This window comes from Vitis riparia, chromosome 9 (genome assembly GCF_004353265.1).
Source record: "Vitis riparia cultivar Riparia Gloire de Montpellier isolate 1030 chromosome 9, EGFV_Vit.rip_1.0, whole genome shotgun sequence".
Lineage (NCBI taxonomy): Eukaryota > Viridiplantae > Streptophyta > Magnoliopsida > Vitales > Vitaceae > Vitis > Vitis riparia.
The window spans coordinates 214,262-227,276 of record NC_048439.1 but is presented as its reverse complement, the minus strand read 5'-3'; the positions used below and the strand labels follow the sequence as shown (position 1 = coordinate 227,276).

Below are 13,015 nucleotides of genomic sequence, written 5' to 3'. Positions count from 1 at the left end.
TACCATGCACGTCGGGGATTTTACTTGTTGATGCTAATCCAGAGTTTATAGCTAAAATAACCTTACCATCCTTTCTATGCTTCCTACTTTTGAAAAATAAACATGCGGACTGTCATGTAAGACATTGACAAACTGCTTTTGTAAAAGTTTGTCAAAATCATTTGTCATGAGAATCAATCATGAGTTTAACAATGAAAGTGAAGAATGAAAGTTCTCTAAAACAACACCCTTATTGTAGATTTGGACATTTCAATACATACTAAAACGTTGACAATGACTTCCATCAAATTTGTTCCAAATTTGGTAAAGATAAATGAGAAGATGTTGCGGCAAACCCAGAATGCGTTTTTAATCTTTACCTTTTCTTCGATTCTTTTAGATAAATACTAAATAGAACACCCACAAATATTTTTTAAAGTACAATCCCCAAAAAAAATGTTAAATGAACAAAGTGTCATGAATCTATGCAGTAGAAGAACAATAATACACCCACATCTGCTAAAAACTGTTGTGATGAGATAACCCGTTGATATAAATGTTCTGAGTTTGTTTGGAATCACAAGGATGCATCGAAGGTCACGCTGCTCTCTGACAACCAACTGACGCCTTGGATGAATGTTCCGACTGTGAACTTGGCTGCCTCATCCTCTGTGATGTTGGTCATGAATCCAGCCCATTTGACTCTTTGATCAAGGGTAGCTCCTGGGCCAGTGTTTTGAAACTCAGCATAGAAGATGGTGCTGGGAGGGTCGACGCCGGTGACCCATTCCGTCCAGCCTTTTGGGTTCAAGAATGAGCCGATGTTTGACTGCATCACGATGGTGGTGGAGTAGGCCTTCCATGGCCTGCCCAGGTACGTGGGTGCTGTCAGAGTATTGAGAGCGGAGATGGAGCATTTTTGGATGGAAATGCCAGTGTTCTGATTGGGGTCCTTCTTGCCCTGAGCAGTAATGGTGTTGAATTGGTTGGACATTGGCTGCCTGGGCTGGATATTGCAGGCCTGAAAGACGACAGCCGCGTTGCCGAAGATGAAGTCGATGGTGCCTGTGATGTCGCACTCCCGGTAGAACTGACGGTTGGAGTGGGCGTATAGGGTGTCCTGGAAGGCGTCGAATGAGCACTGGTAGAAGACGGACATGTCAGACCCTGAGCGGAAGGCCACCGCCTGGTGCTTCGCCGCACCTGCCGTGTTCTCGAACCTCATGTACTTTGCTATAAACCCCTTCCCCACAGCGGCTGTAAATTAAAGTACTAGTCAGCTGTCAATTCTATATGGATAAGCCCCAGCCGCCCAAGTACAAACCCCATAGTGGGTCTGAGCCTGTTTGGCGGGAGAAGTTAATGGACGTGCTGGTGGGGTTAGTGACTAGGACCCAACAACAACCCTCCTATTTATTCTGATTTGTTCCACATGACTCATGGGACACAGACACTGCAGGCTGCATCCGAAAAGAAAAGGGAAAAAAAAAAAAAAAAGGAAGCCATCGGGTGCAGCACATGGACATTAACCGCTGATGAGAATGCCTCGTCAAACCCACCAACCATTTCAACCTCTGGATTGAAGTTATCAAGATTTTCAAGACCTAAAAAGAGTGATAAAGTGTGTAGACACTGTATGGAATCTAAGGCCGGCCATGCTTAGATATGATTAATCCTATTTTTATTAAGAGAAATAAGTAAAGAAAAAAGCATGGCATTGCCGGAGAGTGAATGGTGAAAGTAGAGAAAAGGACAAAAGGGAGGTCAAAAAAAATGTACCGAAAGTGGCTGTGGCGAAGGTGGGGGTCCCATCAATGAAGTTCAAGTTGCCGGAGACGATGCTCTTATCCTTGCCGTCGCCGTATATCATGACGTTCCATTTGCTCTTGTCTAAAATGATGTTCTCCGAGTAGTTGCCTTCCTTTACGTATATCACGAATCGCTTTTCACTCTTCTTCGGCACCATTGCCACTGCTTCTTTTATGGTCACGTAGTCTCCAGTGCCGTCCTTCGCCACCGTCACATCTGGGGTTGGCTTTGTTTCCTCGAGCAGTCTCCGCTCGCCAGCCCCCACCCAATCGGGAAACTGATCGGAATTGGAGAAGCTCAGTAGTTTGCGGTGAACCTGGATGTCTAAGTCGTGGAGGATGCCGCCTAGTTTAGCCACAATGGCCAAGCTGTTACTAGCGAAGACCGTGGAGTTCTGCATCGCGGTTTTGACCTCATTCAGGAGAGTGGAGTTGAGCTCCTCAAGAGCGTCCAAGCATGTTTCTTGGTCGGTAATGGTGGCGCTGAGCCACGTCTTGATGTCGTCGATCTTGGAGGCGGATAACAGCTTCTCCCCCTCCCGCACCTCCATCGACGAGATGGAGTCATTGAGCCGGTCGATCGCGTCTTCGAACACGGTCTCGCAAACTCCCAACGCCTTCTTGAGTTGGGCATCGTTGGATTTGGCGCTGAGCTGCCTGGGTAAGGAAGATAGCTTGGAGAGCTCAGCAATGGCGACCCGGAGAGAGAGTCTGAAGAGCTCCTCTGGGTCGGTGGTGTTGGAGGTGTCGAGGGAAGAGATGCTGGAGACGCATGAATCTGGGTACTGAGTGACGCTGCACACAGCCTTGATGGAGGCGGCCGGCGATACGGGACTGGCCGGGACAGAGTTGGACTCAGACTTGCTCTTGTGGATCAAGGTTCCTGCGACCGCGCCGATGATGACCGCCACTAACACGACTGAGGAGATAATGAGAATGATGAGGCGCTTGCGGGTCTTGCGCTTAAATGCTCGCTCTTCCAGCTCGTCCACCTTGCCATAACCCTTGAAGGATTTGATCGAATCCATGTACTATATCAGCAGCTAGAGATGTAGATCAGAGGCTTTGCACAAAGGATATTGGGTTTTGGGAGCTTTGGAATGTGTGGAGATGGCTTTTTATTATAGCTTATAACAGGGAAACCATTATATTTTTCTAGTTTCTTCGATGCTTCCTCGTTGAGATGTTGAATCAATCATTAAAACGACAAAATCACTCTGTTTTAAACCAAATTCAATTAGCTATCTATTAAATTTAGGAATGGCAAATGTGCCCCACTGGGCAACGGGGTCACATGCGTAAGTGTGGTGGGGTAGTGTTGTATATTTGTAAAACCATGTCCACACAAATGGCAACGGGCGATGGCCCAAGGTTCTCTGCCATACCCAAATGCCCAAAATATCTTTAAACAGCTTGACAGCTAGACAAAACCGTAGGTCAACTTCCCCATGCCCCAAGTCCAATGCCCACCCATGTTCTTTGCAGGCTTGCAGCTTCATAAACCACTTCTCAAATTCCCAAACCTCACTTACTAGTTACCAGTTACCACCTACCACCATCACATTTTGCATAATCATTCCTTTTGTCCTCCGTTCTGTGGTCTTTCTTCAAGCCATTTTCATAGTGGGGAAGGGGCAAATTAAACTTTTGAGAAGGATGCCGATGTCTTTTATTCTTTAGTAGATTGAAGCTTAGATCAGCTTGATGTGGTGTTGGGTTCCTTTCATATGGACTAATTCAAATGGCCAACCGGCCATGTGCAAGTGCCAAACTTCATTGACGCGTGCCCGGCAATTGCGCCTCTTACACCTCTTGAGATTTGCCTTTTTGTTTAAGAGAAAAACACAAGGATTTGTGGAACTATCGTTTGTTAAATGAGTTGTACATTATAAGATATTTCAGAAAAGAAGATTGAAAGGAAGTGAAACAATATAATTTTTGTTTAAGTTTGACCCTTACAACTCAAACATTACCATACCTAAACCGCGTCCAACAAAGTGGTGGTACGCACGAATGTTCCATATGTCCAGATGCCCTTCTGATGTTCCCTAAATTTCAGAAATTTCTGGAAAGAAACGGTTTAGGACCCAAAAGAACATGATCCATGTTCACAGTATTGTTGAACCATGTCCATTACCTAGACCTCTAATGAGCAATGTTGATAACTCCTGTTTTACATCCGTCAAACAAGACCTTAATGGGCTTTTTTTCAGGCTAGATTCTTGAGTGGCTGCATCCTCTATCCTACTGTCCTGTATAAATCAAGTAATGTGATGGGGTAAACTGAGGATTCTGAGTAGAAATGAGTAGTACTTGAGGAAGGACTTGATAAATGATTGACCCTACTAGGAATGCCTCAAGGTGGTTCTTTCTTGAGCAATGGAAAAAGATGAGATCCTGCAATATGAAAATTTTAATGGTTGTTCAACCAAAGTCTCATTGAGCAAGATGAGAGATCCTGATTGAATTCTTACGCCCAGCGCATCCAAAAACACAAAACCAAGAGCCCTGCATCTCATGAACAACCCAATTGCTTTCTTAGCAATCTCTTTAGTTTTCTCAGAACCCAGAATCGTTTTACCAGTGTTGGGTTACCTACAAGACCCAAAACATGGGAACTGAACTATGTTGATTTCAATCCTTATTGAGATGATTTCAAGTTTCCCATTTCAGCAAGAGGGGCAGAAGAATCCTTCTTGGATTCTCTGTTTTTGAAATGGGGTTGCTGTTTCTCTGCTTGGGCTCCTATATTTTAGGTGGATTTTCAGAATTTATGGTCTGGTTCTCTTTGGTTATGCCCATTGAAATGTTATATTTGTTATACAGTTATACAGTTATACTCCCCTTGTGGTACAATTTTTCTTTGGGTCCCAGATGATAAAATGTGAGTAGAAGTGGCAGGTTGCTACAGAGCACAGCACCCAGAACTCTTAAGCTTTTCTAGTGCAGCGGGAATGAAACAAACTAATGAGTCTCATTATGGTCCAATTGATAGAGAAGCATAAAAAATCAAGCTTCGAATGCAGCCTTGTTGTTTTTCCAAAGGAATTACATTGTCAATTAAGCTGACAGAAAACCTCCAAATGCATCGCTCAATAAATTAACTCATACTCAATACACTCGGCCAACACTAGAAGGATACTAGTTTACAATTACAGACCAAGAGAATAGGGAAAGCCTGTGGAGCCCAACCAACTACTGCCTGCAATGAACGTCCCAGGAGTGAAACCTTGAGCCTCACTAGCACTAGTAATCACCTTGAAGCCCTTCCATGTTACTCTCTTTGAGGTTCCAGCCCCAGCCCCGGTGTTTTGGTACTCTCCATAATACAATGTGCTCAGTGCAAAACTCCCACTCCATTCATGCCATCCAGCAGGGTCGATCACATTGGTTATTGATGTTTGCATAACAACAGTCCTCGAGTATTCCTTCCATGGTCTCCCAAGGTATGTTTTGAAGCTGCTAATAACAGCTTGGAGGTCAGAAGTGGCACCAATCCTGCACTTCTGAATCACAATTCCAGTGTTCTGGTTAGGGTCAGTCCTGCCTTGAGCAGTAAGCATGTTCTTTTGGCCTGAATTGGGGCGGCGAGCATGGATATCACAGTCTTGAAACACAGCTGCAGCATTGCCAAAGATGAAATCAACAGTGCCTGCTACAAGGCAATTTATGTAAAATTGGCGATTGGAGTGAACATAAAGGGTGTCTTGGTATGCCAGCATATCGCATTTGTAGAATGCTGATAAGTCTGACCCAACTCGAAGAGCAACGGCTTGATGCTTTGAGGGCCCTGCTGTGTTTTGGAAGGTTATGTCCCGGGCTAGAAATTTTTCGCCAACCACAGCTGCACCCACATGAAAATAACAACTCATGTTAATGATCCAAAGGCCAAAGCAAGTGGCTACACATGTCACATAGAGAAATTTTTTATTCTTTATTTGCAATCTTATAGCTAGGTGAGGATACATGCAGAGATAGGTAACTATGCAGGAAAGAATTAGAAACCCATGTGCCTTCCTTATACATATGGCCCTAACTGTCTAAGTTTGAAGCCATTAATGATGTTAATGTGGGATAAGTGGAAGTTTTTATGAGAGATCAACTTTGACCTCGTGTAGTTTAGCCATCATGAAGTGAATGCATTCCTTAATTAGATAGAGTAGCCAATTGTCAGCATATTCTTTTTTGTTATACAGTTAAAAAGGCAGCAACCCTGGCCCATCCTAGCTGGTTTTTCTTTGCTTTTCCTCATTAGTTTATGATCTTTTCCCATTTTGGTGTTCGATATCTAGCGTCTCTCCTCCATTTTCAACATGAAGGATAGTTTTTCAAAACTGAAATATATGGCTTGACATTTAACGTTTGTTCCTTTTCAAAGGGACCATAATTAAAGGAAACAGCTAGCACTCATGCAACAAGCAAAAAGAGAGTGAGCCAGACAAAAGGGTCGTGAGCTGTGAGCCACCTATTCAAAGGGATTTAGTGAACTAGAAGATAATAATAGAAATGTTGGGGACAGACCAGAGCTCAGAGCCCCACAATTGTGAGGATTTCGGAGCTCTGGTCCTGACGTGTGTCCATTCAGAGTATAACCCTTCATGTCCTAAATAGACACGGAACAGTTGTTAGAAATGCCTAGCTGATGACTACAAGTGTCGTCACCATTATGCCCCACTTCCATAATTTGTCTCAAAGGTGACTAGGCTTTGGGATCACACTTATCTTCCCCTCTTCAAACAATACCTCTTTTCCTCATTATGCTTGGTGAGAATGGTTTTCTTCTGCAGAACTGTAGTTTTATAAGTTGGATCTGGCCAAACCCTCAGGATGTGAAAGGAATATAAAACAGAAGGCAGAGACATAGAGGCTGCGAAAGCCGGGCATCATTGTGAACTGGCCCGGTGACCTAATGACCGAGTCAGGAAGTATCACATTGGGAATTGTTAGGAATGCGGAAAAATAGACTGACACACGCATGTTGGTTTGGAGACTGATGACAGTGCAAGTGGACCCTTGTCTTTTTCTCTGGCTTGTTCTATCGTTATGATCTCTAAAATTAGCTGCAATGGGGTGGTACGAGAGATGAATCTCAATATGCGCGTAGAAGGACTATTTTGAAAAAGAGACAAAGAAGGAAACTTACCAACAGTTGCAGAGTTGAAGGTTGTGCTGCCATCTACAACATTTTTGCTTCCAGTGATGATAGTGTTGCTTCGGCCATCTCCCAAGAACATAATATTGGTCTTCTTCTTGCCCACTTCTACGTTTTCCTTGTAAACCCCCGCCTTGATTCCGATAATGTATCTCTTACTGCTCTTCTCAGGGGCGGCCGCCACCGCTGCCGCCACCGTCTTGTAATCCCCACTCCCGTCCGCCGCCACCACTACATCAGGCGTCACTGAAGACGACTGCAACAGCCTCCTGTCCCCTGCGGACAGCCACTTGGGCCACCCGCTCTCGTCCCTCTCCTCCATGAGCTTCCGGTTCATGGCTTCACGTTCTCTGGCGATGTCAGTATCGGTCATGTTCTTGATCATGGCCAGTGCGTTACTGCACATATGCTCCACGTGCCTCTGACCCTTGAGCAGCACCTCGCGGACGTGCTTATCAGCGTCGTCATGCGAAAACCCGTCGAGGCACGTCTCTTGGTTGGTCATTGCCGCGCTCATCAGGGTCTTGAGGTCATCCGCATGCTGGGTTAGCGATTTCTTGTCGGGGTATTCGTCCAGGTCGTCCATGGCCACGTGCAGCTCATCCAGCGTCTCGTCGATGGTCTCCAGGCAATCATGGAGAGCGGCCTTCTCACGCTTGGTGAGATTCTTGAAATCCAGGAGCTTCTCAATGGTGAAGTAGTTGTGCTCAACGGCGGTAACGGTGATGTTCAGAGACACTGCGATCACGTCCTTCTGGCTGGTCACCTTCTTGCTGGCTCCGGGAACGGTTGCAATGGCGGAGTAGCATAAATCCGGGTACCGAGTGCTGCTGCATGCAGACTTGAGAACCGCATGTCCAGCAGTCAATCCCACATCGTTGGTGGAGCTCTTCCGAGAGTGGACGCCGGCGACAATGCCAACTACAGCTGCAATGAGCAGCACAGAAGAAAAGACAAGCAAGAAGAGCTTTTTGTTTCTCTTGGAGATGGAAGTGTGCTTGCCGGAATCTGACATTCCCGTGAAGAATTGCTTTACACTGGGCATCTGTGGGATTTTGTGGCGAATGGTGTAGACAATGGAGGGGGAGAAGGGTGGTATAAATAATACGGAGGAGTCAGGACAACGATGCTTCATGGATTTTTCCTTTCCTTTTTCCTTTTTCTTTCCCTGTTTGCTTTTTCTTTTTCTTTTCCATGCGATACAAGAAAATTTTCTTTGTTTTTTTTTATTCTTTCTTTTGTTTAATTTAATAATACGATGCAAGAAAATTTTCTTTGTTTTTTTATTCTTTCTTTTGTTTAATTTAATAGAAGCCCACGTGAAAGCCCAAGAGGAGGTTCCTCTTTCGTTTTCATACCTTTCACCATTTCCACTCACTTTTAATATTTAATTTAAAAAAAAAAATGTAGACCCATCTACTTTCAAGTTTGAACTCACAAGTTGGGAAGCTCTGTACACTACACACATTCCAATGGGAGGGTGGTATATCTTGTTTCTTATCAGTAATTGTCCTTTGGTTTCCACCATCATTAATTTTTCTACTCCCTCCCTCATCCTTTTTGGGCACTTACTTCATGCCAATTATTCATGCATGCAGTTAGGTCTCATCATTTATCATGTGGGGGGTCTGATAATTGCACCGATTTGGTATTTATAGAAAAACATTATCGTTTAGGTGATATGATATGATATGTATGTAAGTCCTGATTCCTATTACTTTGTATTGTATTGTATTGTATTGTATTGTATTGTATTGTTTTTATATATTTTAATCATATTTATTTAATGATTTCTACCTGTATTCAACTATTCAATGTCATTACACACTTTTAACCACCTAAATTTGAAATTTGATGGAGACATTCAATATCTTAGATTTTTTTCCTTACAATTTCTATTGGGATATATCATATATCTGTCAATAATACTCCTGATGGTGAAAAGCTGTATCTAATAAAAAATCAATGCGTTATCAAAGGAGAAAAGAAAAGGTGTCAGACTCTTTTGTATCCTGGAAATAAGTTGTATTCCCTGCGGTATTCCCTTTACAATAGTCAGCTGTACCCGAATTGATTTAGTGGTAGATAATGGAAACAATTATAATTCCCTTTTTACCTTTGTATTCTGAGATGTCAATGGGCCGTAGGCTAGATGCCAGTAAGTAGGACAAAGGTACTTCCACATCTCCGCCCTCCGTGATTTATGTGGATGCCCTCCAAAGTCCAAACCCTACCCTAAAAAACTCGTAAGGTAAAAAAGTAGCAAAAGCAAAAGGCTGAATAATGCCAAAGGCTTCATGGCTGCAATGATGCCGCTGCACGGAGAATGAAGCCACTGACTGGCCTTGAATCCGAACCTCCATTGCTGATCAGCTAACTGATCTACTCTCTTATAGTGTAAAGGGAAAGATCCAAAAGGTAAAAGAGTAGAAATCGAGCCATTTCTTGTTCTCTGAAATCTCTGCAAGTTTAATTCACTGAAATCTCTGAAATTGGGTTAATTTGATGTGACATTAGTCCATGGAAACAGGCAAGTGGCAAGGCAAACCTTTCATGCTCAAGAAGAAGTCATTGACTTCCTTTTTTCTGTAAATTCAGCTGGCAACCAACAGATTAATGGGTGGGACCCACCCACATGCAGAATGATTCGGGTAGAGGCATACCTAGTGGACTGAAGAGAGTTTAATAGTGGGTATTGTTGGTGAAGTACAAGAAGGTGATAAAGGGAAAGACACAGGAGGACTTCACAACCTGGCTTCTTGGATTTTATGGCATAAACCTTCCAGTCCCATATAATCATCTTTGGGCAAATGCTCGAGGACATGTTTGGTGCCCCCTTGATCTTCTCATCCGGTTTGTGGGATACATATATGCATTTTTTGCTACGAAGGGACTGGCAAAAGTAAAGGGTCCAGTGTTTGCTTAATCTTTTTTGGAGTAAAAAACATCATGTAAGTAGAAGTGATTCGATTTCACAACTTACTAACCTACACACCCAACTTGATTTTTCAACCAAAAAGATCGAAAAAGACAATGTAACGACCACCTCCCATTCGGAAACGGACAATGTTATCAATTTTAATATCTCAGTCGCAAAAACAAGATTCCCCACTAATACATAATTTTGGTGAAGGACACAAAGACACGACAAACCATACACCCACCTTATGTTATTTCGAGCATTCCTTTAAAGTGAGGGTGGGACACAATAAGAGATGTCTAATCAACAAAGGGAGGTTGGACCCCAAAAAATGATTGAATCAGTAAAGAAAAAACCTTTGTTTAAGCTTAGTTGTTAATATCAAAATTTTCACAAAACAGAATTTGTAGAATATATGGAGGAAAAAAGTCACACCATGTGCTTTTGTTCCACGTTATCTAAGTCATCTTGCACTCCAATTACTCTCATTGATTTTGGTTACAAGTTGGGGGGAGAGAGGACCCACCAGCCAGCCAGCCATGAGCCAATTTCAAATTACAGAATTAATGAGGAGAGGTGTTTCACAGCCACCGTCGATGGCCGCTTTCTTAGAGTCAAATGGGCTCTACCCACGTTTTCTTTCAATCTCCTCTCCAGTGCCTGATTCTCACCGTCTCAGCGTCTCGTCTCTTCCTTCAACATTGCATATCTCTGCGTGATTCTCGCTTTCTCCATTTCAAACATCCACCAAAATTGGAATGATTATGTGGGTGTTTGTCATGGGGGGGCCAAAAAAACTCTGGAGTCAAAAATTCACACCCAGTAAACTTTCCATAGAAAAGAGTAGTTGCCTAGAGAATGAAACCAGAACTATTTATCATATCTAAGCAAAAGCCATAGTTTGAGTTCAAGAGCCCTTCAATTTTCCACTGTTTATTCCATCTGCACCGTAAAGCAAGGTGCTGATTGATTCAATGGGTTTTTTTTAACATTAATTAATTAATTTAGGTATTCAAAGGTGTCGGCTGGCCTAAACAATTGAGTTGTGACCCACAACGTGGGCATCTTCTCCTTATTAATGTGGATAAGTCCAAGTACATTCTCCAAGGCCTCATTTTCTCTTCACATTCACAGTGCGACACCTTGTACGATCCAAACAAAGTAATTCAAATACGATGGAGCATTTTAATTATTTACATAGGATTCCCATTGCAACAATTGTATAGTCAAAAACATCATCACTCCAATTCTACTATGTATTTATATTTCTTTTTCTTTTTCTTTTTTTTAATTTTCCTTTGCACAGATTAAAATGGAATGTAGTACAACTAAGAAGGACAGTAACTAATTAACTACCCCTTAGTATACTTTTAAAATTGGGCATGTGTAACATTCAACGAATGTCCCTAGGTTCAAGATATGCTTTTCAGTTGATAGTTTTTGTTTTAGGGTTTAGGGTCAAGTTGCCACATGGCCAACAAACTACCATCTCTTCGCCTGACATCATTGAATTTGTCCCACACTGATTTTAAAAAGGCCTTTCCTCATTGAGGGACGGGATTGGGGGTCGTGATGAGTTTTGGGTCAAAAATGGCTAATTTATACAATAATATATATATATAACAAACTTATACTTAAATTGGACTTTTTGATACCCCATACGAATCATATCATAAAAATATATTTAGTTAAAGCTTTGATAGGCAACTAAGACTTTATTTTTTAATTAAAGTTTTAATTGTCAACTGAGGTTTCAATTATTTTTTTTTAAATAAATAAATTTAATTAAAAATTATTAAATTATAATTTATTATTAAAATTAAAAATATATATTTATCTCTTACCTTTTCAGACCCATCATCAGTACAACCCCCTACTTCTTCAGACCCATTATCAATATAACCCCTTACCTATTTAGACTCACTATCAGTACAATCACCTATTTCTTCAGACCCACTTTCGATGTCTACTACCCCATATGTTCGATTCTCTTTCATTACTCCTAAATGCTTCCTTAGTTACTCCACTAGGATATGAGTTTAGGACATTAATTCTACCATCACCAGAGTCATATATATTTGTCCATATGTTTATATAAACTGACACATCTACTCAACTAGATTTACCCCCAACCATTCTAAAGGGTAAGCATGACTTATGTTGACCCAGATTACTACCTCCACCACCACCTCTATTTTCAATTCCAACTCTATCACAGACGGATGTTCTTCATGTGTCACATGCAGTATTTGCTATAGTTAAAAATGAGCGACCAAAAAGAAAAAAAATACGGGTTACACATAGCTTCTCTCCTTGTGGAGGCATGTGAGATTATATATGTTTTTTTTTTTTTTTTCCATTATATAAATGTTTAGTGAGTTTTTTTTTTTTTTTGTAACTTTGATGAAACTATTAAAAATAACATTTTGTAGTAGACTTTTTCTAATTAATTTTATTAAATAATTTTGTCAAAAAAAATTTATATATGACAACTTAAGAGTATATTATTATTTCAATAAAGATAAATTTGTCATAATATAAATTAATTAATATCTTAAAAAATAACAAATTAAATATCTTAAATTAATAAATTATATAATTTTATATCTTATTTATATGTTATATAAATTTATTATTTTAAGATTATTAATTTATTAATAAATAAAATATTCATTTATAATATCTTCTATTTATTAATTTATGTTAGTTAAAATAATACTAGGTTCTTAAGTTTAAATATAAATAATTTATTATTAAAGTATATATTGTTATATATCATTTAAAACTTTCTTTACAATAGAAAGAGAAATTAATTTAAGTAATAAGATGGGAATGACTCACCTCGAACTTATCCCTTTATAATCTCTTATCGTAAGCCTTTGCACATAATTTCCCAAGCCTAAGGTACAATATGCATTAATCAAACATTAACCTAAATCAACAATGTATATGGAACTTGAAAATCACACTAAATTCTTGATAAATTTTATCTAAAGAAATTAATAATAGAAAAATAATGACTCAATTTTTTTTTTAATTTTTTTTTACTACTAAAAACTCCATTTTAGACATATAAACTAAAAGGAAAAAAACAAGGAATTTGACTCTTATCGCAAGCTCAAACTCTCAACAATTTAGCAAATACAAAATTTTTTG

General features: G+C 40.6%; 1 protein-coding gene across 1 annotated transcript; it reads right to left on the bottom strand.

Moving 5' to 3' along the window:
* Positions 1–216: 216 nt before the first annotated feature.
* LOC117922363 lies at positions 217–8,089 on the bottom strand. Its single transcript, XM_034840490.1, has 6 exons — positions 6,931–8,089; positions 4,944–5,631; positions 4,217–4,295; positions 3,761–3,835; positions 1,759–2,818; positions 217–1,236 (listed from the first exon to the last, which is right to left on the bottom strand). Exons 1-6 carry the CDS (start codon positions 8,072–8,074, stop codon positions 557–559), a joined length of 3,726 nt encoding a protein of 1,241 aa, XP_034696381.1. The 5' UTR covers positions 8,075–8,089; the 3' UTR covers positions 217–556.
* Positions 8,090–13,015: the final 4,926 nt, after the last annotated feature.

Bases quoted from the DNA above. Each gene is read 5' to 3' on its own strand.
- LOC117922363 (XM_034840490.1), bottom strand. From the start codon at position 8,074: ATGAAGCATCGTTGTCCTGACTCCTCCGTATTATTTATACCACCCTTC. The intron at 3,836-4,216 runs GTTGAACAACCA...TCTGAAATTTAG, and splicing joins TCTTGCTCAATGAGACTTTG to GGAACATCAGAAGGGCATCT. The intron at 2,819-3,760 runs GTAATGTTTGAG...CTGCTGATATAG, and splicing joins TTGGACGCGGTTTAGGTATG to TACATGGATTCGATCAAATC.